The sequence below is a fragment of the Xenopus laevis genome, chromosome 6L (genome assembly GCF_017654675.1).
Source record: "Xenopus laevis strain J_2021 chromosome 6L, Xenopus_laevis_v10.1, whole genome shotgun sequence".
NCBI lineage: Eukaryota > Metazoa > Chordata > Amphibia > Anura > Pipidae > Xenopus > Xenopus laevis.
In genome coordinates, this window is record NC_054381.1 from 161,998,253 (window position 1) to 162,024,549 (window position 26,297).

Consider the following 26,297-nt stretch of genomic DNA (forward strand, 5'->3'; position numbering starts at 1 on the left):
TCCCTCCACCCAGGGAACACTGAGGAGCACACCTCAGGGGATTTCCACTGTAATCCCCTGAGGTGTAAATACACAGTTTGCAATTGAAACAGATATACACTTTATATAAACCAGTAGTGAAAGAACTTGGGCAATCTACACAATGCACTCCTGCACTGGGGGCATGTGGGACCTACCTAACTCACTATTAGGTACCTGACTGTTTCTCCAACACACTCATTTTTATTATCAAATCCTCTGGAAGGGTTAATAACCACACAGTTCAGTTCAAATAGTATGTCCCTTCCCCAGAGCTGTTGTACCCCAGGTAGCACTACCTTTCCCAAAAGTACCGCTCCCTTTGGAACTTAGCAGCCGCTCTTACATAGCAGGTAAATGCACAAGACCTGTTCTTAAATTGGAGCCCCATATTTGTATCCTTGCCAGTATCCTCCCTTGGTTGGCTCACTCAATGGCGTGCTCTCAGAGGCAGTCACACTGGAGATTTTTTTTCTTTCTGAGTCTCTAGCAGCTTTGCAGGGAGCAGGATGGGCTCTCTCTGTATTTCTACAGATGCAACAGCTTGGACAGTCTCACAAGAACTGGTTCTGGCTGGATGTTGCAGCATACAATCCCTGTTAAGCTCTGTTGGAGACCCTGTACAAATAGCTCCAAAATGAGGCACTACCTCTCTCCCAAGCATGCACTGGGGCATCCAGCCAATTGGATGGCTCTCCAGCCTGTAACTGGGCTGGATGATGTCACAGACAGAAAAACAGGAGAAGGATTTGTCTGATCCCCTAGACTATTATAAAGTATAATATACTGTTTGTCCACGTACAGTGGCTTTCCAAGAATTAAAGATTTTCAATCATTTTAAATTATTTGTCAGTGTAAAACACTTCCTGACTCTTTACAATGTTCCTGTTCTCTTGGGAACATACATTTTGGGGCAATGGCTCATGGGGAGACTTTGAGTGTTTTACAGCCTGAGCCAATTGCTAAAGAGGAAGAGGCCACTCCCTACACTCACTATATAGCAGTGTAGCAGGGGGGTGTCATTACACCTCTCAGCCAATAATGCTAAAGGTTATTCTACTACAGGGTCTCTTACCCAATAACCCAAAGAAAGAATGAAAAGATTAACTCTCTATAGGGCCAATTAACCCTATAGGGCCCTACATTAACATAAAACATCTTGGGCTTAAATTCAAATAAAGAAAAATATTAATTCCTGCTGACATGTAACAATCTATTTTTCTCAACAGATGCGGCACCATCACCGACGTCTCTGAAACGACCATCACTCTGTCCTGTCACAAGATGGAGGGTCGCTATGTGAGTGTGGTGATTCCCGGGAGAGCGGAATATCTCCATATCTGTGAAGTGGAGGTTTATGGGGTGAAAATCTAAATATGATGCCCCACATGTTGGTTCAAGAATAGACATTTATTCATTTATTAGGCCGGGCATGGGTTATTGATTCAGTGTAAAATTGTGTTTAAGTTCGGTGCAATATTCTAGTCGTTTTCTGTTCATGACACTCAATATAAATAATCAATAAACTGAGATGTGATAAACTTGTTACCTCTGGTCCTACTTTTCTGCAGTAAAGTCTGAAACAGAGAATGGGGGGCGCTATATACTAATACTTATTATATCTTAATACTCATCTAATTGCGGGCTAATTACTCTGATTGAGGGTTCACGCAGAACAATACTGATTTCCTTCAAGTCAAGAGAGATAGCCCCTCCTCCAAGGAATGTTTAAATATGGAACAGGTGTTTTGTGGGGGCACAGTAATACCAACACAGTCTAGTTGATCTACAAGTTGGAATCCTTGTATTGTGTCCCTTATTGTGCAAAATATACATGTAATATGTATCATCCTAATATGTAATTGTCATTAATACCAACACAGTGTTCCCAACACATCTCGGGAGTTCAAATGAGTTCTTCCTTATATCTTATTATAATTATTATCTTTCACACAATTTGAGTGGCAATGCGAACAACTTCTGAGTTATAATTTAACAACATGCAGTAAAGGAACCTTCTTTCATGCTTCTCTGTAATATAGACGGCTTCAAACATGAGTTGTGAGTTATAGTTCAGTAGTATGTGTGAGAACTTCGAAAGGTGCCAGGACATGATTATTAATTAAATCAGTAGCGCTCTCATTCAGTGCAGTTCTGGAGTGAAGGTTAATTAGGCAACATATGGAGGTGTTGGTTTAGACTAAACACCTCACAGGGTCATTAAGTTCTTAATTCCCTTTATGCTTGTTTCCCCGTGGATCACATCATATATTTGGTGTCATGATACAGGCTTGTACTAGTTAATAAAACAGGTCAAGGTATCATGAGAAATATTTCTGCCAGCATCTAAATCAGACAAATTGCTTATACACAAGCTAGAGAGGGTTTTCTGCTGTGTGGCTGAATGGCAACCAGTTTAGCTTATCCTCTGTGACCTGCTTATCCACACAGCTCTATCAATGGGTTGCACAATTAGATAGTCCAATGTGGTACTTTATCCTTATATAACAAATATTCAGGTTCCTTATACTTGTGCTTCCTGACATATTCCTCTCATCAGCTGAAAGTTGTCACCCAGGGCCGGGACTGGGGGTGGACATAAGAGGCACGTGCCTAGGGCGCAGAGTTTAGGGGTGCCAGGCAAGTGCCTCATATGCAGCCTAATCCGGCAAGTGTTTCCCTGCGCACCCTCTATAGCGCACATTAGCACACACCTGAAGCTGGAGGCAGAGTTGTTGGGGTGCCCATCCAGCATGGCCATAGGCGGAGGGTGACTTTTGAGTTTGGGAAGGCTAATCAAAGATCACCAAGAAATTGTTTCACCTACCGAAGGTGCAGACTAACAGTGCCTTCAGTGCAGATGGGGGAAACAATAGCATTTTTTTAAGAAAAGTCCCCTATAGAGTACTATAGTTACCTCACTCAGTAAGAAAATGTGTGTGCCCCAAAGAGGCCTTCCATACCAGGAGGTCCCTCCCAGTGAACAAGCCACAGTGCTTGATACGGGTATTTTCTTAAAAGAGAACTGAACCCTAACACTTAATATGGCTAAAAATGCCATATTTTATATGCTGAAACTTATTGAACCAGCCTAAAGGTTCAGCATCTCTACAGCAGTAATAATCCAGGACTTCAAACTTGTCACAGGAACTTCCTATCTTGGATTTTGTTAAGAGAGTCTTTTACACGCAGATGCTCAGTGAGCTTTGAGCTGCTGTTTAGCTAAGCTTAGGAGTTTTTGCAAATCAGAAAATAGGTAAGCCTGTTTTATTACGAAGCTGATGAATAAATTATAATGCTAATTGTGCTGGTTTCTGTGCTGCTATGTACCAATAATCCGAATTACGTACTAATCAGCCTTATATTGTAATATATATATTTATAGTATATTGTGTGTCTTTGCCTAAGTCTAAAGCAGGGATCCCCAACCTTTTGAACCCGTGAGCAACATTCAGAAGTAAAAGGAGATGAGGAGCAACACAAGCATGAAAAATGTTCTTGGGGTGCCAAATAAGTGCTGTGATTGGCCATTAAGTAGCCCCTATGTGGATTGTCAACCTACATTGAGACTCTGTTTGGTAGTGCACCTGGGTTTTATACAACCAAAACTTTTCTCCAAGCCTGGAATTCAAATAATCACCTGCTTTGAGGCCACTGGGAGCAACATCCAAGGGGTTGGGGAGCAACTTGTTACTCACGAGCTACTGGTTGGGGATCACTGGTCTAAAGCATGTGCAGTGAATAAACAAAGATGACAGGGAACTGGGGCATTTTTAAAGAAACAGATCTTCCCCACTAAAGGGCTGTGGTTGCCTTTGGCTGGTACACAAGCCCAAAACATAATGTACAACATTTCTGCCCAACTTCTTTAGTTAAACTTTAGTTCTCCTTTAAAACAAATATTATTGTGTGCCCCATCTGGAATGTATCTATAGTTGGTGAAACACTTTTTAGATTATAGGCATCCTTTAAACCAAAGCTATAGTCAGTATCCCTGCATGAATTCTCTCTCTCTCTCTCTCTATATATTAATACGGAAGTTACCCGCACTCTGTCTCTGACTTCCACTTTACGGGTGCTTGGCCAAGTAAATGTATATAATTGTTGAAGAGGGACCAGCACACCAATTTTTTTAAATTCACCAAATATTTATTGCAACATCACTATGCCTCCACAAAAGCACAGTGATGCTGCAATAAATATTCTTGAATACCCTCTTGAACAATTATATATATATGTGTGTTTTGTACACTAACGTTTATACATTATACAATCCAGTAAGAGCAGAGATAAAACAGTGTCGTGTATAGTGTATAACATCCCTGACAAACACAGCAAATTAAATGCAGAGTAAACATCAAGTATAATAACATAGTATGTCAGAAATACATTTTGTGAATCTAGTGGAATTCTTCACCTCAGAAAATATATTTCCCCAAACTGAAAGGTCGTGTGATTAAATGGAACAGATACAGACAGATACAGAGACTAGTCTCTCTAAATAAAAACACACACACACAAGTGTTTCCCTGCTCAATTTCACCCACTGTCCTCCTCCCTGTACTTTAGTTTTGTCAGCAGGATTCCATGTGAGAAGCACATCTTGGCATGTCAGTCAGGGCAGGAAGGGGTAAAACTGCAGCAAGTTGATTAAATACATATTTCTAACCATGGGATAAAGGGAGCTACAAATAGTTATACACAATACACAAATAATTGTTCCCTTCTCATTGCCTGTCTCTGAATGTATATGAAATCTTTCAGTGATATAATAAATAAATATAAATATATATGAGCAACTGGCAACCTGGTTTGTGGAATAAATAAATATCTATAACTACTTGGCATCTTTTTAACTCACTGTAGTCCTGGGGATGCTACACATGGCTAAACCTGAGCTTCCATTTGGCATACACCCAGGCACGTTTCAGGGGCTGCTGCCGCCTGAGGCAGCAGCCCCAATGCCGCCCCTCCTCCTGCTCCGCTCTTCTAACTACCAGCGTCGGAGCGGGTGGAGGAGGGGCCGCATCACTATTGCGCTCGCTGCGCTAGAAGAGCCGAATTTCCGTTTTAAAAAACGGAAATTGGGCTCTTAAAGTTACCAGAGGCGGCTTTTTGCCGCCCCTGGTAACTGGCCGCTCCGTGCCGCCTGAGGCAAGATTCTCACCTTAACTCATGGCCGGAGCGGCCCTGCATACACCGCTTCTTCCAGAGAGATCAGCTCTGAGCTGTGCAGGTCCCGCCCCCTCCCCTCCCAGTCATCAGTCAGCTGATCTCTCAGCCTGTGTGACACTACGGAAGCTGCAAGTGAAACAAAGTTACTGATTTCTATTGCAAGGTATTGCTAGAATCAGTTGTTCAAATCCCCCAGTTTTAATGATATTTATCGTGCTGGGTGCTGGTTTGGGGAGGCTTAGCCTCCCCAAGCCTTCATTAAAATCCGCCCATGAGCATGGCCTAGAACTGTCATCACCATCCATACTAACACCCAAAATATGCCATTACTTGGGTCAAATACTCAGAATAAGAGTGTTGGCCTCAAGTCCCAATCCTTGATTTCTTGTACCAGACTTCCCAGGGACGTTGTGAAGAGAACAGGTTCCAGAAGGAAGCAGAGAGTTGTTCTTCCCAAATTTTAGTTCCAGTTCATCCAAAGGAATAGGGAGAAGAGTTGCTCTTAGTTTTGGGACCCAATCGCTCAGGCGGATTTCGGATGGTGATCAATCTGACTTCCTTAATAGTTAAAGGATAAGATATTGTTAAGATAAATGGAGTGAGATCAGCAATATCCCTTTTCAAGTTCAAGGCGACTACTCTCTGCAGCAAGACGCCTATCTCCATTTCCACATCTGGTGGGGTCCTCAGCATCTGCTAAGAGTTGCAGTCAAGGATAGGTCCAGAATATGTCGGTTTGCGGCCCTGCTTTTATCCTGTCATTGTCTCCTTGAATCTTCACTAAATCTCTGGTGGATGTAGCTTATCTGGGGATTGTTCTGTATCTGGACGATTGGCTAATAAAGCCTTTTCTCGTGACTTTCTGCTTCAACGAAAGAAAATCAGATCTTGTTCCTATGCAACAGAAACTGTTAGTTCTTCTGGACTCAGCCCAAGGTCTCACACGTCTTCCTTCACTGAAGATTGTCAATCTGAAGAACCCTGTTGAACCTCCCTCAGCAGAGGCAAGTCGATCAGTAAAGCCATTTCTGCTCTGGAGAGCATGACAACTTACTAGAGGCTGTTCTGTGGGCCAGAGCTCACATGAGACCACTCCAGAGGACAATCTTGACAGTCTGACATGGTTCACAGAGCACTGTGGATTACCCTTTAACAGTACCTCAGCATGTGGACAAATCCCAGGGAGCTCCCTGGTTAATCCACTGGCTGGTCCTTTCCACAAATGCCAGCAGGCAGGGTTGGAGAGAAGCTCTGGTGTAGAGTACCTGGCAAGGTACTTGGTCACAGCAAGAAGCAACACTCCTCCAATCACCAGTAGCATCTGGCTATTTGGAAAGCCCTCAGAGCAACGGCTCACCAGATGAAGGGAGCTGCAATTAAAGTCTAGCCATCCTGAGAGTCTGGGACAGTTCAGAGAGCTCTCTGGACAACCCTGTAACAGAACCTCAGCATTTGGGCAGATCCCAGGGAGCTCCCTGGTTAATCCACTGGCTGGTCCTTTCCACGAATGCCAGCAGGCAGGGGTGGGAAGCAACTCTGGAGCAGGGTACCTGGCATGGTACTTGGTCACAGAAGGAAGCAGCACTCTCCTCCAGTCACCAGGAGCATCAGGCTATTTGGGGAGCTCTCACAGCAATGGCTCACCAGATGAAGGGAGCGACAAGGAAAGTCCAATCTGACAACATTACAGATGTCTCATATAAACAGACAAGGGGGTACTCGCAGCATTAAAATGGCAGATGTATCAATTAGGCAAAAATCATCTGCAGGCACTGCAAGCGGTATACATCAAGGCTCAGTCAACCTCCGCGCAGATTCGAAAACAAGTCCTGCCAGGAGAATAGTCTCTCAGTGAGTAAGAGTTTCTCCGCAGACTGGACAGAGCCAGGGGCATAATGATAGTGCCTTACTGGCCCAGAGGAGCATGCATTCTCGCCTAACACACGTGGCAGAGAAAGGGTCAATACACTTAGGGTCCAGCAGGACTCTTCTTCATCAGGGTCCCATTTATTTCCCAGATCTCAGCAGATGTGCCCTCTCAGCCTGAATCCTGAATGGCAGTTATTGACTCAACAAGTTTTATCACCAGAAGTAATAGACATCTGGGACTTCAAAACGTTATCCTAGAATTTGAAGAAGATTTTCCTTGGGGTTATTCTGATCCATTGACCATTTTTCAGATACCTTCCACAAAATTGGAATATTTTGACCAATGGTGTCACATGGACTTAGACCCACTACTCTTAGAGTTCAGGCGGCAGCTGTTGGAACAATGAGAGGGTTTTATCTGGGTAAAAACAGATTGGTCAGATGCTTCATTAAATCAACTAACAAGCTTCAACTTACAGTAAGAGATATGTCCTCCTTGGGATCTGAATTTACTCTTTACATCTTTGTTGGAAGTTTCATTTGAACCACTTGTCATGATACAGGCCTGTAATAGTTAATAAAACAGGCTAAGGTATCATGAGAAATATTTCTGTCAACATCTAAATCAGACACATAACAGGTCTCTTTTCACTATGGTCAGAGGGGTCAGAGCTGTAATGCCCTCCTGTAAGTCCTGGCTGATAAGAGCCATTCCATGGGGAGGGGGGAAGCCCAAGGAGTGAGAACGTAAAGTTCCCAGGAAGACCCTCAAAGGTGAAGTGAAGGTCACATATAAGGTACACTCAAATATATTTATCCTTACAGAACCCATACCTGTTGTACGAACAGTATAAAAAACTGATGATGGGTTCAAGGCAATTTCATCTTTCCAACGAGTCCAAACATGACTGGGTTTGGTACTCTGTGTATTAGATGTGGATATCTGGGCAGGGGCAGGTCACACAGTATTGATGTTTAGTATCTATGGAATCCCTGAGAGAATTAATAACCAATGAATATAATATCATCTCTCTCCTATGTTCCAATAAGGAGTTATGGTCATTATATTCTTGGTCCAGTTCCTACTCACAGGAGCTCATAAAAACTCAATCTGTGTCCTGCTAGGCCACACCCCTTACATTCCTGAGGGAGGGGGGAGTGTGCAGTTACCTGATGCCCTGAAATCACTAATAAATAGTCAGCTCTTCTGACTAAACTTTGGATTTACTTTGGAGGACCAATTGCAATTGGAAGTTATTCCGTTTGTTTCCCCTTGCCTCCAGGACCAGGAATTCTATATCTTTGGAGTTAAGTATAGGTTTTCCATGTTTTCCCTTTTATTTTACAACTGTTTGTAATTGTATTATTGAATGTCTGTCTCTTTTGTAACATCTTTTTTGTATTTTGCACTGTTATACCTTTTATAATATTAAAGAGAATTTAATAAGATTGTCTTTGATGCTCTAAACGAACCTAGCCTGAAAGAGTTAACTGTGAGCCTTAACCCTCTGCATGCTGAAGTACTGGTTGAATCAGTAGGAACTAACTGACTATAGTGAGAGTGTTTAATGCATTGGTGTATTGTGAATTATTACCTGTTAGAGAGAACAGGGGAATAGTCACATTAGGTTTCTATCGCCTGTGAATGATAGATGGTGGCAGCGAATGAGTTTTGTGGGTGTTGGTTGGTGTTTGGGGGGCTTTTGTGTTAGTCTAACCTGTGTGCAAGGTGGGTGAGAGACTGAGTGACCCCTGATAGTCCCACCTAAAGTCACGTGCGGTTGGAAGTACCGTGTTCGTGACACCACTTAAAGCTAATTCTAATTAAGCTGATTACTCTCAAAACAGTTATGTTGGTGGAACTCACTTCAACAGAGTGGGTGAATTGCAAAGTCTATCTCTTGAGGAACCTTATCTTCAGTTCTTTCTTTCCGGATAAGAGAGTTGCTGAAGTTTCCTACTTCTTTTAAGCCTAAGGTCAGTCCAAGGGTTTGGTAGCATCCAAACCTACATTTACAAGATGGCTTAAGCAGACAGTCACTTGTTTATGAGCTTGCTGGTAGGGATGTCGCGGACTGTTCGCCGGCGAACTTGTTCGCGCGAACATCGGCTGTTCGCGTCCGCCGCAAGTTCGCGAACGTCGCGCGACGTTCGCCAATAGGCGTTCGCGTCAAAATCGTTCGACCATTCGACCATTCGATCGCTAAAATCGAAGGATTTACATTCGAATCGAACGATCGAAGCCATTGGATTGAATGAAATCATTCGATCGAATGGCTTCGATCGTTCGATTCGAACGAAAATCGTTCGATCGAACGATTAAAATCCTTCGATCGTTCGAATCGAACGATTTTCGGATGTTCGAAGTTCGCGAACTGTTCGCGAACTGTCCGCATTTTTTGCCGGTGTTCGCGAACGGCGTTTGCGAACACATTATCGGCGGTTCGCTACATCCCTACTTGCTGGTAGGTTTCTGATAAAAATCACCGCTCATTCAACATCTTGGGCAGAGCAGGTTATGTAAGCGGCAACTTGGGTATCCTTGTATAAATTCACAAGGCATTATGGACTTGATGTATTCAAGGGAGGCTGTTTTTGGTGTTACAAACAGGTTTATGAGGCCCTCAATAAATATCTTTTCAATATTTCTTGTAGTGTGCTGCCTGGGGACTTGAAGGAAAGCTAGAATTTCTTACCTGGAAATTGCAGTTCCTTCAGGTCCCCTTAGGCAGCACATAATTCCCTCCCTGATAAAATTCTGTTTGTTGATGTAGCCCTTGGTGTCTTCATCTTGTTAATAAACACTGAGGAATGTGGGGGAGGGAAGGCGTATTTAAAGGTTTTTTTCCTGTCCTTGGAGGAGGGTCTCTCTCTCTCTCTCTTGTAGTGTGCGGCCTAAGGGGACCTGAAGGAACTGCAATTTCCAGGTAAGAAATTCTGGCTTTATTTGCACTATTCCCTCAGGCAAAAGTAAACTGAACTATAGCAGGGTGACTGTTACCCCAATGTTTCTATATATCTGTAACCTTGTTATGAGCTAAGGGGGCCCAGCCTGAAGGTCAGTTAGGGGGAGATTTGGGGTGAGTGCTTATTTGTGCCCTGGGTACCCCTGGAACTATAGCAGGTTGACACCCCAATGTTTCTATATATCTGTAACCTTGTTATGAGCTAAGGGAGCTACACTTTAAATTACTCTTTAATGTTATTCTTTAAACAAATGATTTAACCACATAATTATACCTGGGGAACACTACTAACCGATGGGTTTCAAAGCCAGTATCCCATTAAGGCCCTTTCTTGCTAAAACAGAAATGAGTAAATACTTCCACTGGATTTTCTTTTATAGAATTGCCGAACACAGACATTTGCTCTTGACCCTCAGCATCAACCTGATGTTGAAAAGAAAGTTGACTGAGGGCCCCCCAGCATTCCGACTTTGCCTCAAAAACAAGTTAATAGAACAACTTTGTTTCTCCAAAAAAAAAAAGGCAGTTTAATACACTTTCAGGTGAAGAATTCCTGGTGGAGAGTGAGGGTGAAATAGATTTTTGTCTGTAAACCAGAACCACAGCCGTGTGTATAAATAAATCTGTACAATCCAAACTATCATGCACTAATTCTGCACTCTCCTTGTTTACGGCTCAATACCCACTTTCATTCCATACCCGTTTAACCATCGCTCTCCTGAAACAATGACACAGAGGTGGGTTCAACCTCAGCCTCGCAGCCAATGACAACTGCAGATGGACTTTGGGTGTCTAAGATTTTCACATCCCTACACTAGCAAAACATTTTTCTGAAGCTAAACACAACATCACACAACTCAGGTGGCAAATTCTGGAGGTGATACACAGAGAGAAAGGCATTGTAGATAAAAGGTCTTTATTAAGACGGGAGGCCTACAATGAGAATTTTAGTTTTACGTGTTTCTTGTGAAAGTCCTTACGATTTCTTCTGTCTCTGATGACATAGAATACTAAGGGGTACTAGTAATCCCAGGGCCGTGAGTGATTATATCAATGTCTATTACAAATGTTGTTTGAATTTTATGCAAAAATGGTATTTAATACAATGCTTATATCCAATTTTTCACATCTGTGGCATTGTGGTTTAAAAAAAAGTTGATTTCCCTTTGGAATACCTAGAGACACTAGGGGACTGTTATTCCTTAATTGGACTAATTGGACTGTAAAGTAATGTTTCCTAGTTTGCATGCTGGGAAATGGAGGTGGGGTCTGATGGGGTTAAATTGGTTTGCACACCTCGAATTGTATCCTGATAAAGGGAGGGATTCCCCCCGAAACATTGAATTACTGGTGGTATAACAAAAGGGGCATCTTCCTCGACTGCATTCAATTGAGTGTGTGCGGATCTGTTCCAAATTAACACTAAAGGAAGAGCTGCCAGCCCTCCAGCCCTCCAGCCCTCCAGCACACTTACTGGGTACTCGATCAGCTCCCGGTAGAGGAAGATGCTGCCAAGGAGAGTGATGGCCGGTGTGATCAGGACAAGGAGAATCGCATATAGGGCTCTATGAAGACTGAGACCTGTCTAATCTTAATGGAACAGTTCAGTGTGAAAATAAAAACTGAGTAAATAGATAGGCTGTGCAAAATAAAAAAATGTTTCTAATATAGTTAGTTAGAACTTGAAAAAAGTAAGTGGCACACTGCCTCTTTAAGTAAAAAATACTATTTATTGAATCATTTAGAAGGTTAGGTGCTGGAGTGCAGAGAGCGCCTAATGCGTTTCGGGGTCCTGGTCCCTCCGGAGGGGAGTTTGGGTGAGTCTGTGCTCTGCTATTGTGAATAATATAATTAATTAGCCAAAAATGTAATGTATAAAGGCTGGAGTGTAACATAATAGCCAGATCTCCCCCTAACTGCCCTTCAGGCTGGGCCCCCTTAGCTCATAACAAGGTTACAGATATATAGAAACATTGGGGTGTCACCCTGCTATAGTTCCAGGGGTACCCAGGGCACAAATCAACACTCACCCCAAATCTCCCCCTAACTGGCCTTCAGACTGGGCCCCCTTAGCTCATATCAAGGTTACAGATATATAGAAACATTGGGGTAACAGTCACCCTGCTATAGTTCCAGGGGTACCCAGGGCACAAATAAGCCCTCACCCCAAATCTCCCCCTAACTGACCTTCAGACTGGGCCCCCTTAGCTCATAACAAGGTTACAGATATATAGAAACATTGGGGTGTCACCCTGCTGTAGTTCCAGGGGTACCCAGGGCACAAATAATCACTCACCCCAAATCTCCCCCTAACTGACCTTCAGACTGGGCCCCCTTAGCTCATAACAAGGTTACAGATATATAGAAACATTGGGGTAACAGTCACCCTGCTATAGTTCCAGGGGTACCCAGGGTACAAATAAACACTCGCCCCACAGCTTGATTGGGGGGAGAGAATAGTGAGGGGCTTGGTAGCCATACAATCCTCATTGGCAGCACAGGATCCAGACTTCATACACAGAGAGTAACAAAAACACAATGAGAACTAATTTATTTGCAACTTTATTGTTTATTTATTGATAATGCAGAAACTCCTGTGTAAAGAAAGATGCAAGTATTGATTGAAAGGGCAAATGTTTATCCCAAAGACATTGCAACTAATAAATATGTAGGGGGGTTGGCTTATACTAAGTATCTGGGTGACATAAAAACAATTGGGATGAAAGCTCCTCCTACTGGGAGCCACAATACTGAAATATAGAAACTGCAGATCCACCCGCATTTGTTCCCTATACAATAATGCCTTAAAGGAGAACTAAACCCTAAAAGTGAATGAGGCTAAAAATGGCCTATTTTATATAGTGAACTTATTGCACGAGGCTAAAGTTTGAGCTTGTCAATAGCAGCAATGATCCAGGACTTCAAACTTGTCACAGGGGGTCACCATCTTGGAAAGTGTCTGTGACACTCACATGCTCAGTGGGCTCTGATTGGCTGTTGAGAAGCTTAGGGCTCGTCACTAATTATCCAGCAGCAGAAAATGAGCTTCCCTGGCTGTAATATAAGCTGATGCTACAGGTTTGCTGATTATTCAATTCTGATGCTAATTGCACTGGTTTCTGTGCTGCCATGTAGTAATTATGTGTATTAATTACTAATCAGCCTTATATTGTGACATTTCTATTCTATGTGTACTGTATATTGTGAGTGGGTCCCTAAGCTCAGTAAGTGACAGCAGCACAGAGCATGTGAATCAGTGAATCAGCAGAAAAGAAGATGGGGAGCTACTGGGGCATCTTTGGAGACACAGATCTTTACTGCTAAAGGGCTGTGGTTGCCTTGGGCTGGTACAGAAGCACAAAACATCATGTACAACTTTCTAGCCTTCTTCTTTAGTTCTCCTTTAAACATAAAAGAAACATTGCAATCCGTACATTACATAGTACTTGTTTGTTACTTTACCATCATGTAGCCCCACCCACTCCCTGAGTTGCAAACCACTCCCCTCCTCCAATCTGCTGCCCTTATAGTGTCCATTTCTGCTTCTCCCCCATAAAATTGCCTCTAGGGTATTTTCAGAATCCCAGCACATTACTCTGGGTTCCACCTCACAGGATAAGCTCCGTATCCACATCTGTAGCAAGTCTGCTCTTCAGCTCGTTGTATGACTTTTCCTACACCCTGAGTGGCAAGCAGACTGGGCATCTTGGCAAACAGGTTTGGAACACGTGTCTTCTAGGCCAAGAGGAAAGAGTTGACCTTGTCTTACCACCTTCTCCTGGATCGTTACTTGTACAACTCCCCTGTAACAGACAAAGCCAATAGTAACTGTTAGATGTGAGATGTACCACATACACACCCATGAAATAGATCGACTTCATTACTATTTGTTACCCTACTATTTCACTTATTGAGTGGCATCAAATCAATGACAACCCTTGGCAACCGTCTTGATAGTGTTTCTCCTGAATTCCCTGATTGGCTCTTCAGGCTTGTTGGTGGTGAGTTCATCATTGCTGTGAATTTATTCCCAACTTTTTCACCCACAACTGACTTTTCCAATGAAATGCAGACAAGTTTTTAATTGACTGTGCTAAAGTCTATCTAATAAACTTCTTAGGCTCCTGTTTGAGAAGTCTATGAATTGCTCTGAAATGGCTCCCATTGCAGAAGAACAATAGCAAAGTGACTGGTTTAGCCGTAAATAGGACGAGGTCAAGTCTTTGAAACAATGTTATTAAAAGAAACCACTGGCTTAGTTATAAAAACACTGCCATATACTAAAGCTGGAATTCCGGAATTTGGCCAACTGTCAGAGATGTATGTGGCCTCTAGGGTCAGTCAGATTGCAGCTGATTTGTCCCAACTGATAATGAGATCTTCCTACATTCCTTGATAGTTGAGGAAGTGAAAGGAGTCCAATTTTCTCTTCACTTCCTCTCAGATCCTTTCGTTTGCACTGATGTTTCTGTAGAATGTGTCCATCCCAGTCATACCTTTAATGTCAACCAGTGCCAATGGCCACCTTGACACAAACATATCCATTTGATGGGGTTAAACATTCAGGTAGGTGGGTAATAATTGATAATAGTAGTAGTTAAATACTGAGGTTCACTGATGAGGCACAAACCAAACAGGAACCTTACCCATGAATACAAGGAGCGTGGCCACCATCAAGATGATCACAGTTGTAATGAAGATGATACGCTTTTCACTATTCATTTGGTGACCTGAAATGAACACAAAACAGTTTATAATGACATCATACTTATGACATCATAATCTTGGCAATTTATAAATTGCATTCATCTAACTTAAATCACTCTGTGGACACCTACTGACTCTTCTTTCCATTGATATCCTTACCCTTCAATAGATATCTCCAGGTTAATTAATGTCCTTAAAATAGGAGGCCTCAATAAATGTGTGTGAAGTTGTTCCTAACCAGTGAGGCTCCATCACCATAAGATATTTTGCTGGCACCCTTATAGCTAAAGACCAGCAAAGGTATCAGCAAAGTAACTACTGTATATATGGCCTAGAGGAAGCCTATAGGTTAGTGATGTATGGATCCCATGCTTGAGGACCTTGGCTTGATTCCCTGTGGCAAATCCTTATGACCCTGGATCTCCTTGTGTCCCAGAATACTTAGGGGGTTATTAATTAAAGGCCGAGTTTGTCAGATCGAGTTTTTAGTTTTTAATATTTAGAGGTGGAAAAACTTTACTTTTTCAAGATTTATTAAGCCTAAAAGCAGAATCTGAAAATATTTCATCTCAGTTCTGTCAAATCCATGTAAAAGTCAATGGCAGATGGTTCCTTTAGCTTTTGGAACATGTTTTATGTCTTCATGGGTCTCAAAAGTATCAGGGCTGTTTGCTATGGTTTTCACTCAAAACTCAAATTACTCGAGTTTTACGGACATCAAACTTAATAAATTCTGGCTTGTCGTGCAAAAAAATCACACAGTTCGAACTGCACTCAGTTTTTCTTGATCCGAGTTTTTCAAGTTAATTTATTAAATAAATAAGATAAAATCGTAGATGGGAGTTTGGTCAAGTTTGTTATATTCAAATTATGAGAAAAAATTGTGAGTTTTAGTAAATATCATGACTGCTTTAGAAATAATAATTCTCTTTTCAAATGAAAGCAAGTGACCTCGGCCATTTATGATCTATGTAAGACAGCTAGTAACCCTATAGAATCTAGAGAAACCCAAACGAGGAGCTTGGTTTGATTACATATGGCAACTCCTTATAGGATAAGTAACCCTATTGATGAGGGGCTATTCTAAGCATTTTTGCAATTTACATTCATTATTTTCTTTTCATTCCAAGATATTAAGGGATACATGTACTGTTAATATGAATGAATTTTGCAACAGCGCCACCTGCTGGTCAGTTTCCCACCAGTCTGACCAGCAAGTAGTCAAGGAAGTTGTCAGGAGAAAGAAAGAGGCTGATGTTCTTCTGCTTAGGAAAGATGTGAGAAAGGTTTCTAATTTTATTCCTAAGCAGAAGAACATCAGCCTCTTTCTTTCTCCTGACAACTTCCTTGACTACTTGCTGGTCAGACTGTGGGAAACTGACCAGCAGGTGGCGCTGTTGTAACAAAATTCATTCATATTAACAGTACATGTATCCCTTAATATCTTGTAATCAAAAGAAAATAAATAATTAACGTAAATGACAAAAGTTCTTAGAATAACCCTGTCATCAGTTTTACATTCACTTATTTTATAGGTTTGCTTATGCTTTAAGACCCGGGACCTCCTGGTGTCCCAACATTAGTGTCCCTATCATGGCTGCTACAGGTATATATATAATAATTCCCTTTTCAAATAAAGGCAAGTAACCTCAGTAATTTATGATTTATGTACGGCTGAAAGTGCAGGCTCAGCTAGTAACCCTTCTATAGAAGCTAGAGAAATGACAGCTAGAGGACCTTGGTTTGATTCCCTGTGGCAACTCCTTATGACCCAATACCTCCTGGTGTCCCAGCATACTTAGTGTTCCCATCATGACTGTCATGGTATATTATTGTCAGACTATTGTTATGTGTCTACCATAAAGTAGGAACAAACTGCTAATGTTTGGCAGAAAGGAAGGAGGCAAATTCAGGAGCACCAAGAAATACCTTCCCCCATGCAAGTACTATAAGTGACTTATCTTTCTATAGATTATTATAATCATTTCATTGCTATAAAGCCCAGCTAGTAGTGTTGAGGAGAACATAAAGAGGTTACCTGGGCTCAGGCACATAGTGACAGCAACGGCAAGGAAAGCCCCAAGGATGATGGAAATCTGATATCTCTCCCACAATGACTTCTGCTCTGTATGAGGAGGAACATGAATTCTGTTAGTGCAGCAAAACTACAGAGAAACTTCTAATGAAGTCTGCAAAGCTTTATACTTGGGTTTTCGCATATTTATTTTTAACACTAAGCTGAGAATTAAATTCAATGTCCAATGGGGGAATCATTGTGGTTCTCTTCCAAGTGACATGAGGTTTTGCTGCCGTACTGCTCGTCAGGGCAACGGCCAAGTTGAAATTAAAATGGCAGAATATTTGCTTTCTCCTTATTCCCAAATGAGAGCTGTTGGCAAGGCTGAATCCTTGTTTTACTCATCCAAAGCATTCCATACAAAAATGTATTGTTGTTGGAATATCACTCTGTTGACATGGGGCAGGGCAAGTTCTAAAGCTGTTCTGTTGTTGGCCATAAAATCTCTTGGAAGCCCAGGTGTGGCCTAAGGTTTAACCTCACATGTACATGACAGTTTTATTCACCCCTTATTCTGTCAATGAGCACATAATGCTCTATATTATGGGGGCATGGTTCATGCTTCCATTTAGAACAGGGGTCCCCAACTTTTTTAGCCATGAGCTACATTCAAATGTAAAAAGAGTTGAGGAGCCATGCAAGCATGAAAGTTCCAGGGGTGCCAAATACTGTAAGTGCTTATTTGCTAGCCCCTATGAGGACTGGCCACCTACAGGAGGTTCTGTTTGGCAGTACATATGTGTTTTATACAACCAAAACTTGCCCCAAAACCAGAAATTCAAAAATAAGCGCCGCCTTTGAGGTCACACAGGAGACATCACAAGCCACTGGTTGTGGATTACTGATTGAGAATGATAAAACTCAACTCAATGATAGTACTATTACATACTTACCAGGGTTTACAGTTAAGGCTACTGTACAGCACATCTGTTGGGTCTGGGGCCCCATTGGGAGCCAAGAAACATGGCAATTATAAAGTCCAGAGTCATTGTCTAAGAGATTGTCCAGTGTGAGGGTGGCATCTGATTTCTTAAACCAGTCCTGAAGGACAGAAGTCCTCCCATGGAACTCTTCACTCTGTTCGTCTTCCTCATCATCGCCATTTTGAAAATGCACCACCAGGTCAACTTCCCCTTCTCTCTTTTTCTGCCAGATCACTTTCATATCTTCAGGCTCCTCCCCCTGCCAGAAGAAGGTGCAAGGCAATTGTGCAAGGCCACCGGCGATGGACAGGACATTAACTACTCGCTTGGCATCTGGGCACAAAAACTCACCTGAAAGAGGCAAATAATTCAGCACATGGGGAAAGGGGAAGACATTTTCTCCAGTTTTAGGCATTTGTTCCTTGAATTTTATTGGTTCATGCCACCTTGGAGCCCCCCGCTTGCTCATTACAAGGTTTCAGATTTAGAAAAACAGTGAAGCGATCATTCAGCCATAGTTCCAAGAATGTGTAGGGCGCCTCTAATTTACCCTAAGTGACCTTTAAGCTGGGCTTTTACGGAGACTAAAGAAACTATGTATTTCTCCCAAATCTTACCCTAACTGACCAGCTGAGCCCCCCTATAAATGTTCCAAGTCCCCCCAAGGAGGCCTCCATAGTTTGGGAACCCCTGTCTGAGACATAAATGATAAGGTCTCAATTCATTGAGGGATTTCAGCCCAAGAAATTATAATGTGTCCCTTGGTTTCAATGGATCTCTAGATTTCGCCCATCTAACACGTTTTATCTAAAAACCCAGTATTTATGGTATAGCACCAAAAACATAATGTTATGGAAAATCATTAACCTACTCCTGCAACATGTTGAGATCCCCAGTATGAAAATTAGAGAATCAGGTCTTTTCTGCCTGAAACCCAAATTTTTTGCAGCTAATTCTAAATGACCCAAATCTTATTGGACTCTAAGTGTCGGCCTTAAGTCTGGGACAGTTGCACATACAAGTCTGACGTTTAAATGAGGCTAACTGCCAACTTTAACTGCCAACTTTCCCTCTAATTAACTGTAAGTGGGGCAAGTGCCAATTATGTCTCTATACGCAGAGTGAGTCCTGCCCTGAGCAACAATGGAGCTGGTGGATTTATTATCCATCTATTGGAATGGATCCTTGTTTCTTCCTATCTGGCCTCCAAACTGCTGATGGATTTGTGGACCCCCCCCCATACACACACATTAGAATGTGACCTGTAGCAACACCCAATAGGATCTGTCAGCATTGTGATGTACATGGGTGATCATTAGGGAAGGGGGGGTACATGTACACTAGTGTCTGGGGCATGGCATGAGTGCCAACATTTCCTAAGTGCTAATACTTATATATATATTTATATATAAGTGTTTAGAAATGGCATTGACAAGGCAAAAGGAACTGAATTCCGCTACAACAAACAGTGAACCAGCTGGGAGAAAAAGAAAACAGACTTTTTGTACCTGCTAGTTTGTTACTTTTTGCTCCAAAAATGTTCTATCGTGTATTTCTCCTCCTTTCACTCTCATGCTTCCAAAAACATTTTTCACCACTTCCACCATCAAGTCACAAATCCATACAAATCTCAGCCTCTCTCCTCTCCTTCCCTCTCCACACAAGCAGTTTATAAAGTTCTCTGTCTAGTTATTCCAAGAAACTCCTCTGTTTCATGCAAACAAAGAACTTAGAGTTATATCATGGCCAGGAGCTCCTTCTCTCCGGAGCAAATTCCAACAGTACAGAACTCTTACTCCTATACCCAAAACCCCAGTTAATCTTTCCTGTGCTCTCTGGAATGTCAGATGTGTCTGCAACAAACTCACCGCTATACACGACCATTTCATTGCCAATTCCTTTAACCTACTTGCGCTTACTGACACCTGTCTCTCTCCTACTGACACTGTCTCACCTGCTGCCCTGTCCTATGGGGGCCTACACCTTACTCATACTTACTCACACTTACTCATACTTACTCATACTTACTCATACTTACTCATACTTACTCATACTCCCACACCTGCTAACAGACCTGGAGGTGGGGTACGTTTGCTTCTCTCTCCCCGCTCTATTTTTATAGTTCTTCCACCTGTTCCCTCTCTATCATTCTCCTCATTTCAGACTCACTACATTAGGCTCTTCTCTCCTGTTTCACTCTGCATTGCTCTTATATATCCACCACCAGGAGCAACTGCACAATTTCTGGACAACTTTGCTGCTTGGCTTCCTTACTTTCTTTCATCTAACATCCCATCCATCATATTAGGTGACTTTAATATACCCGTTAACAACATTAACAACTCTTCTGTCTCTAAACTTCTTTCACTAACCTCCTCCCTAGGCTTATCTTTGTGCTCAGACTCCCCCTCTCACTCCAATGGTAATTGTCTGGATCTCATATTTACCAGACTCTGTTCAACCTCCAATTTTACTAACTCCCCATTTCCCCTCTCTGATCACAATATGGTCACATTTCAACTCTCACTAACTCCCTCCTCACCCCCTGCTATTCCCCAAACACGTACTTACCATGACTTGCAAGCTGTAGTCTCATCTCTCTTCTTCCTTTGACTCTCTTCACTCTAATATCTCAGCCATCTCATGTCCTAATGTGGTACCTCTGTCTACTATAGTCCTCTCACCACTGCCCTAAATGAGCTGCTCCTATAAAAACTAAACGTTCTAGACCCAAACCACTTCAACCTTGACATACTGCTCATACAAAAGCTCCAAAGACATTCACGTGCACTTGAGTGTCGCTGGCGCAAATCCCACTCAGAATCAGACTTTTGGAGCTACAAATCTGCCCTGCGTTCCTATAACACCAGCCTCTTCCAAGCCAAACTAACTTACTTTACTTCATTTATTAACTCAAAAAGCGGCACAACTTTCCTCCACCTTTAACTCTTCTTTCCCCTTCTCTGCCCCCTCCATGCTCACCTGTCTCTGCTCAAGATATTGCCGAGCACTTGACACTATCAGAAGGGACATTCCACTACTCAACCCCCCTAGACTTCCACCACCCTCCCTCCACACTCCCCAGTCTCTCCTGTGCTCCTTTACCCCTGTCACTGATGAGGAATCTCAAAGCTTCTGGCCTCTTTTCACCTTACCACCTGCCCGCTTGATCCAATTCCCTCAAAACTTCTCCACAATACCAATCCTTGTCTAATCAAAGCCTTAACTCATCTATTTAATCTCTTGCTCTCAAAGGGAATCTTTCCTTCTCAACTAAAACATGCTCTTGTCACTCCATTCTGAAAAAATCCTCTCTTGATCCCTTCAATCTTGATAACCTCCGACCTATCTCTCTGCTACCTTTCATTTCTAAACTACTTGAGCGCCAAGTTTTCAACCAACTAACCTCATTCCTCTCTGACAATAACCTGCTGGACCCCCTACAGTCTGTTTTTTAGCAACAACACTCCACGGAAACTGCCCTAACCCAACTAACTAATGACCTTTTAACAGCTAAAGTCAACAATCACTATTAATACTAATTGATCTTTCTGCTGCATTTGACACTGTGGACCATCCTCTTCTTCTCCAGTCCCTCAATTCACTTGGCCTTCATGACACGGCCCTGCCCTTCAGTGTCTCCTAGAATGGAGTAGCATCTTCTCCTCTACCTCTTTCTGTTGGGATTCCTCAAGGCTCTGTTCTGGGACCCTTATTATTCTCCCTCTATACTTCCTCCCTCAGCAAACGAATCAACTCGTATGGTTTCCACTATCACCTCTATGCTGACGATACTCAGATCTATCTCTCATCTCCTGATCTCAACCCAGAACTCGGGTCTCCTCGTGCCTCTCTGCTATCTCTACTTGGATGCCACAACGCTACCTTAATTAAACCTCTCTAAAATGGAAATGGTTCTCTTTCCTCCAACTAACACCATTAACATCCCGGAAGTATCTATCATAGTTAACAATTCCACTATCACCCCATCTCCTCACTCCTCATATCCAGTCATTTATTAAATCTTGTCACTTCCACCTAAAGAACATATCTCTCCTCTACTGACCTGCTCCTCAACTCTTCTCTCATTACCTCCTCACATGCTCACATTCAAGACTTTGCAAGGGCTGCACCCCTCCTCTGGAACTCTCTCCCACAGTCTGTCCCACTTTCTCCCAATCTTTCTGCTTTCAAGAAATCTCTGAAAACGCACTTCTTCCGAGAAGCCTCCCCTCACTCTGCTTAACTACCAAACGCAACACCACATACAGTACTACATCTCTCACCCACTTAATTCTGATCTTGCCCACTCCCACACCTTGTGTATTACTCCCTTCCCTTTAGAGTGTAAGCTCCTTTGCACAGGGCCTTCCTCACCTTTTGTAGCAGTATTGATTGTGATGTATGTAACTCCATATGATCTATGTATGTAATTAATATGAGTTAGTTGTATAAACACATTTACTTTACAGCACTGCGAAATATGCTGGCGCTATATAAATAAATGTTAATAATAATAATAATAATAATAATAATAGATCTCTCTCTCTCTCTCTCTCTCTCTTTCTTTCTATTTCTCTTTTATCTTTTCTTTCCTAGCAATAAAATAATCATATTGGCACAGAGTATTATTTATACTGGCCTCTATTTAAGGTGATTGTAGCTGCCATTTATGAATTTGGAAACTCACAATGTTCATTACGGGAATTTTAAGGCAGAGTAAAGGTTAGAATAATATTTGCTACAAATAGTTACAGCAGAGTAAACATATTATCTGTAGCATGTGATGACAGCCAGCAGCACAAAGGGTCACCAGGGAATTGCCCTTAATTAAATGGGTATGAATTCACAGGAGTAGAGGGGCATTCTTCCCATTTATACAGTACTGGTAATGACCCATCTAGAATATATAGTGCAATTTTGGGCTTCAACCCTTGGAAAATGGATATTAATGACATAGAGAAAGTACAGAGAAGAGCGACTAAGCTGATAAGGGGAATGGGAGGGATCAATTATGGGGAAAGGAAAGTTGGTATTGGTTACACTGGAGAAGAGGCAATAAAGGGGGATATGATCACTATATATAAATATATAAGGGGATATGATCACTATATATAAATATATAAGGGGATATGATCACTATATATAAATATATAAGGGGATATGATCACTATATATAAATATATAAGGGGATATGATCACTATATATAAATATATAGGGGATATGATCACTATATATAAATATATAAGGGGATATGATCACTATATATAAATATATAAGGGGGTATGATCACTATATATAAATATATAAGGGGATATGATCACTATATGATCACTATATATAAATATATAAGGGGATATGATCACTATATATAAATATATAAGGGGATATGATCACTATATATAAATATATAAGGGGATATGATCACTATATATAAATATATAAGGGGATATGATCACTATATATAAATATATAAGGGACAGTAATGAAATAGAGAAAGTACAGAGAAGACTAAGCTGATAAAGGGAATGGAAGGGATCAGTTACGGGAAAAGGCTGGAGTAAGTGGAAGATCCCAACTCCCTGCTTTGTGGCTCCCTGACCTGATACCAGTCAGTAGCCAATCAGTGACCTGAAAGGGGGTCACATGGGACAGGATTGTTCTGTTAGTTGTTTTAAACTTTATCTTCTATGTAATTCCATAACATGCAGCACCAACCTCTTGTTCCCAGCAGCAGCAGCAGGGGTAGAAAGGCAACAATAAACGAGAATTTCCCACCGACTTCCATGTTCCACACTCTGATTCACGATCTTCAGGAGCAGGTCCAATTTTTCATATCAGTTTGGCTTGGATAAAATATTTATGTTGTAATGAATTGTGAGTAATTATGTACTGCAGGATTTATTCTTTTATCAGCTGTCATTCCTTGCAATTTCTCTTCAGCCAATGGAATACCTAACATACTCATATTCTGCACATGTGGAGGGGGGTTAATCTGCCTAAATACATGATAGAAGTAGTGATGGGCGAATTTATTTGCCAGACGCTCGGCGAATTTGGAAAATTAGCGAAACGGCCGTGAAAATTCGCCAGCATCAAAAAAGGACCCCGGAGGCAAAAACGAGACATCGGTGCCATTTCATAAATTTTTCGCAGTTTTGCTTTGCTGAAAAATTTGCGAAACGGCAGCGAAAATTCGCCAGCATCAAAAAATGGACGTAAGCATAAAAAATGGATGCTGGCGTCAAAAACGAGATGCCGGCGTCATTTTGTAAATTTTTCACCGAAAATTCGCGAAAAATTCGCCCAAATTTCGCCGAAATTCGTGAAACTGCGCAAATCCGCCCATCACTAGATAGACGTGAAAGTCTTTATACACACACCCACTTTACCTATTATATATTCACTGTATATGTCTGTGTATATTCACTATGTATATATATATATACAGTATATACAGCACCAACACTAAGATAGAAAGAAACATATTCAGACTGATGTATAGACAGAAGCATAAGTGGGTACAATGCAGGAATGTGGGGGACCCCTTGTAGCATTGGACTGGGGGGTCCCGGGCCCACTGTGACTGCCGCCTTGAGGCTCCCCCCCAACACCCCTGGGTCTAGCCAATGCTGTAATCTAGGCAGGGGGTGGTCAGAGGCAGCAGCCAGGATTTCAGCAGGTCTGGGTTGGTGGAGCCCACCAGGTTTTTCCCTTTGGCCCAGTCTCACCCTGCCCCCAGGAAAGGTTCCACCCACCGAGTAGCCAGTGTTACCCCAACTGTCAGTTCTACTCACTTCTTGCTCTGGGCTCTCTGTGTGTCTTTTCCCTCCAGTAAATTGGATTTATCAGGGGCCGTTTCTTGCCCGAGATACACAAGTCACCACTGCAGCTCCTTCCTGAACTTTATTAAATGTATTTTCCTACCTCCTCCTCTCCAGCAAGGGGTTCAGCCCAGCAGCCCAATCTGTCCCACCCCGAGTGCAGGAAATATCAGTCCCAGCTGCTCCACATTCCTTGGCTCAAGTTACACTTTTATATTTACAGAAACCTCCCTTTACCCTTTATGTCCTGTTTATTATAGGGCTGAACTGCACGTCTCTCTGCATCTTCCCTTCCTGAGTCGAATCCAACTCTTCAAACTCATTTCAACTCAGGACACCTTGTTAAACTGCCACCACCCATGTATTATGTGCCTCTCCATAGCTGACACTTGCATATAGGGAACCCCAAATCTTCCCCAATCGCTGATTCTGATCTAAATCTTCTCTGTTGTGCAGTGACACCTAGTGGCCATTTAACAACACACTTAGAAACTGCACTTTTTTCCTAATATAGTGACTTTACTTTACTCCTCGCCAATCATCCGTCCCATAATGCTCTTGTTTGCACACTGACACGTATCAGGCACACTGGGGGCCACTAAACAGGCCATGCTAAAAAAAAGTCATCAAAAGTAAAAAATCGTTTTATGATCAAAATCGTTGTGCGTTTCATGGCCACATGGCACTTAGTCAAGGGTTAAAATGGCATTTGTGTGTCACTCGGTTACACATTTTATCCCTGATCAGACATTTGTGTGTATTTAGTTAACTATTAACTGCCAGTGGGTTAATATAGGGCATGAATATCATCTCAGACAGCACGAGGGGAAACATTGGGGAGCGCAAGGTTTTCTCGTAAAAGGTGCCAAAGGGCCAGTAAGTAACAATATGTCCTGGTGATTAAGATCCTCTAGACTTTTATATAAACAGAATTATAACTACACTGGCTTGTGTTCATTTACCCCCAGAATTTATATTATATATTTATATTATATATATTAATATATATTATTAAATTATATTATTCCTCTCTTAAGAAAGGAAATGTCATTCTAAGCAACTAGTTAATATTGTGAATTTGGCTTTATATTTTACTTGTATTGATTTAATTGATATTATTGATACATATATGACAACACCCCATAAATACTCAAAATCATAGACCCAAAAATCTCCCCACGTGACACTGCCCTAGACATAAATATATCCGACATAGTACAGGAAATTTCTTATACTCTGTTAAAGGGGAACTTCAGTTCAGATTCTGCAGTTCCTCCTCATTCCCCCTTATCAACTTGACTCTCTAGACGCACCTTTGTGTCGGAGTCGATCTTTTTATACTTCCTTTGCCAAGATGATGTATTACAGATTACTGTCCCCCAAAAACTGAAACATAAATGAGCAGCCACTTTATTTCTCCCCACAACTTTCTCCACTACTTTAAGTCGGAAACTGACCAGCAGGTGGCGCTGATGTAACAACATTCAATTATATTAACGGTATATGTATCCTTTTATACTGTACATTGGAATTAAAATAAATAAGGAATGTACATCGCAAAAGTGTTTAGAATAGCCCCTTATCACGATATAATTAACAACTCTGTGTATTATTGGCTGCAGTGGATCAGTTGTTAGAGAGATCCAGTACAAATGGACCTTATCTGATATCTGTTCCCACTTCATGACATAGTCCTTATCATCATTATCATCTATAAGTAACACTGACTGATTCTTA

At 41.8% G+C, this 26,297-nt stretch overlaps 2 protein-coding genes across 5 annotated transcripts in view; one reads left to right on the forward strand and one right to left on the reverse strand.

The window, feature by feature from the left end:
• Window positions 1-1,559, forward strand: part of LOC496175 (II-FBPL precursor) — a 36,282-nt gene extending 34,723 nt beyond the window's left edge. For all 4 annotated transcript variants that reach the window (XM_041567019.1, XM_041567021.1, XM_041567020.1 and 1 more), the window contains one exon: window positions 1,248-1,559. In XM_041567019.1, coding sequence (XP_041422953.1) covers window positions 1,248-1,392 — 145 coding nt within the window. In that variant the 3' untranslated portion in view covers window positions 1,393-1,559. The remainder of the gene's footprint in view (window positions 1-1,247) is intronic.
• Window positions 1,560-13,363: 11,804 nt separating this feature from the next.
• On the reverse strand, window positions 13,364-25,103 carry LOC108719476 (myelin-oligodendrocyte glycoprotein). Its single transcript, XM_018268333.2, has 6 exons — window positions 24,534-25,103; window positions 23,455-23,582; window positions 17,706-18,086; window positions 16,774-16,860; window positions 14,675-14,758; window positions 13,364-13,831 (listed from the first exon to the last, which is right to left on the reverse strand). Exons 2-6 carry the CDS (start codon window positions 23,522-23,524, stop codon window positions 13,815-13,817), a joined length of 639 nt encoding a protein of 212 aa, XP_018123822.1. The 5' UTR covers window positions 23,525-23,582; window positions 24,534-25,103; the 3' UTR covers window positions 13,364-13,814.
• Between the last annotated feature and the right edge of the window lie 1,194 nt (window positions 25,104-26,297).

Coding starts and splice junctions, on each gene's coding strand:
- LOC108719476 (XM_018268333.2), bottom strand. CDS start 23,524: ATGGAAGTCGGTGGGAAATTCTCGTTTATTGTTGCCTTTCTACCCCTG. Junction 16,861..17,705: donor AGCCTTAACTGTAAACCCTG/GTAAGTATGTAA, acceptor CTCCTCATACAG/AGCAGAAGTCATTGTGGGAG. Junction 14,759..16,773: donor CACTATGTGCCTGAGCCCAG/GTAACCTCTTTA, acceptor TGTTCATTTCAG/GTCACCAAATGAATAGTGAA.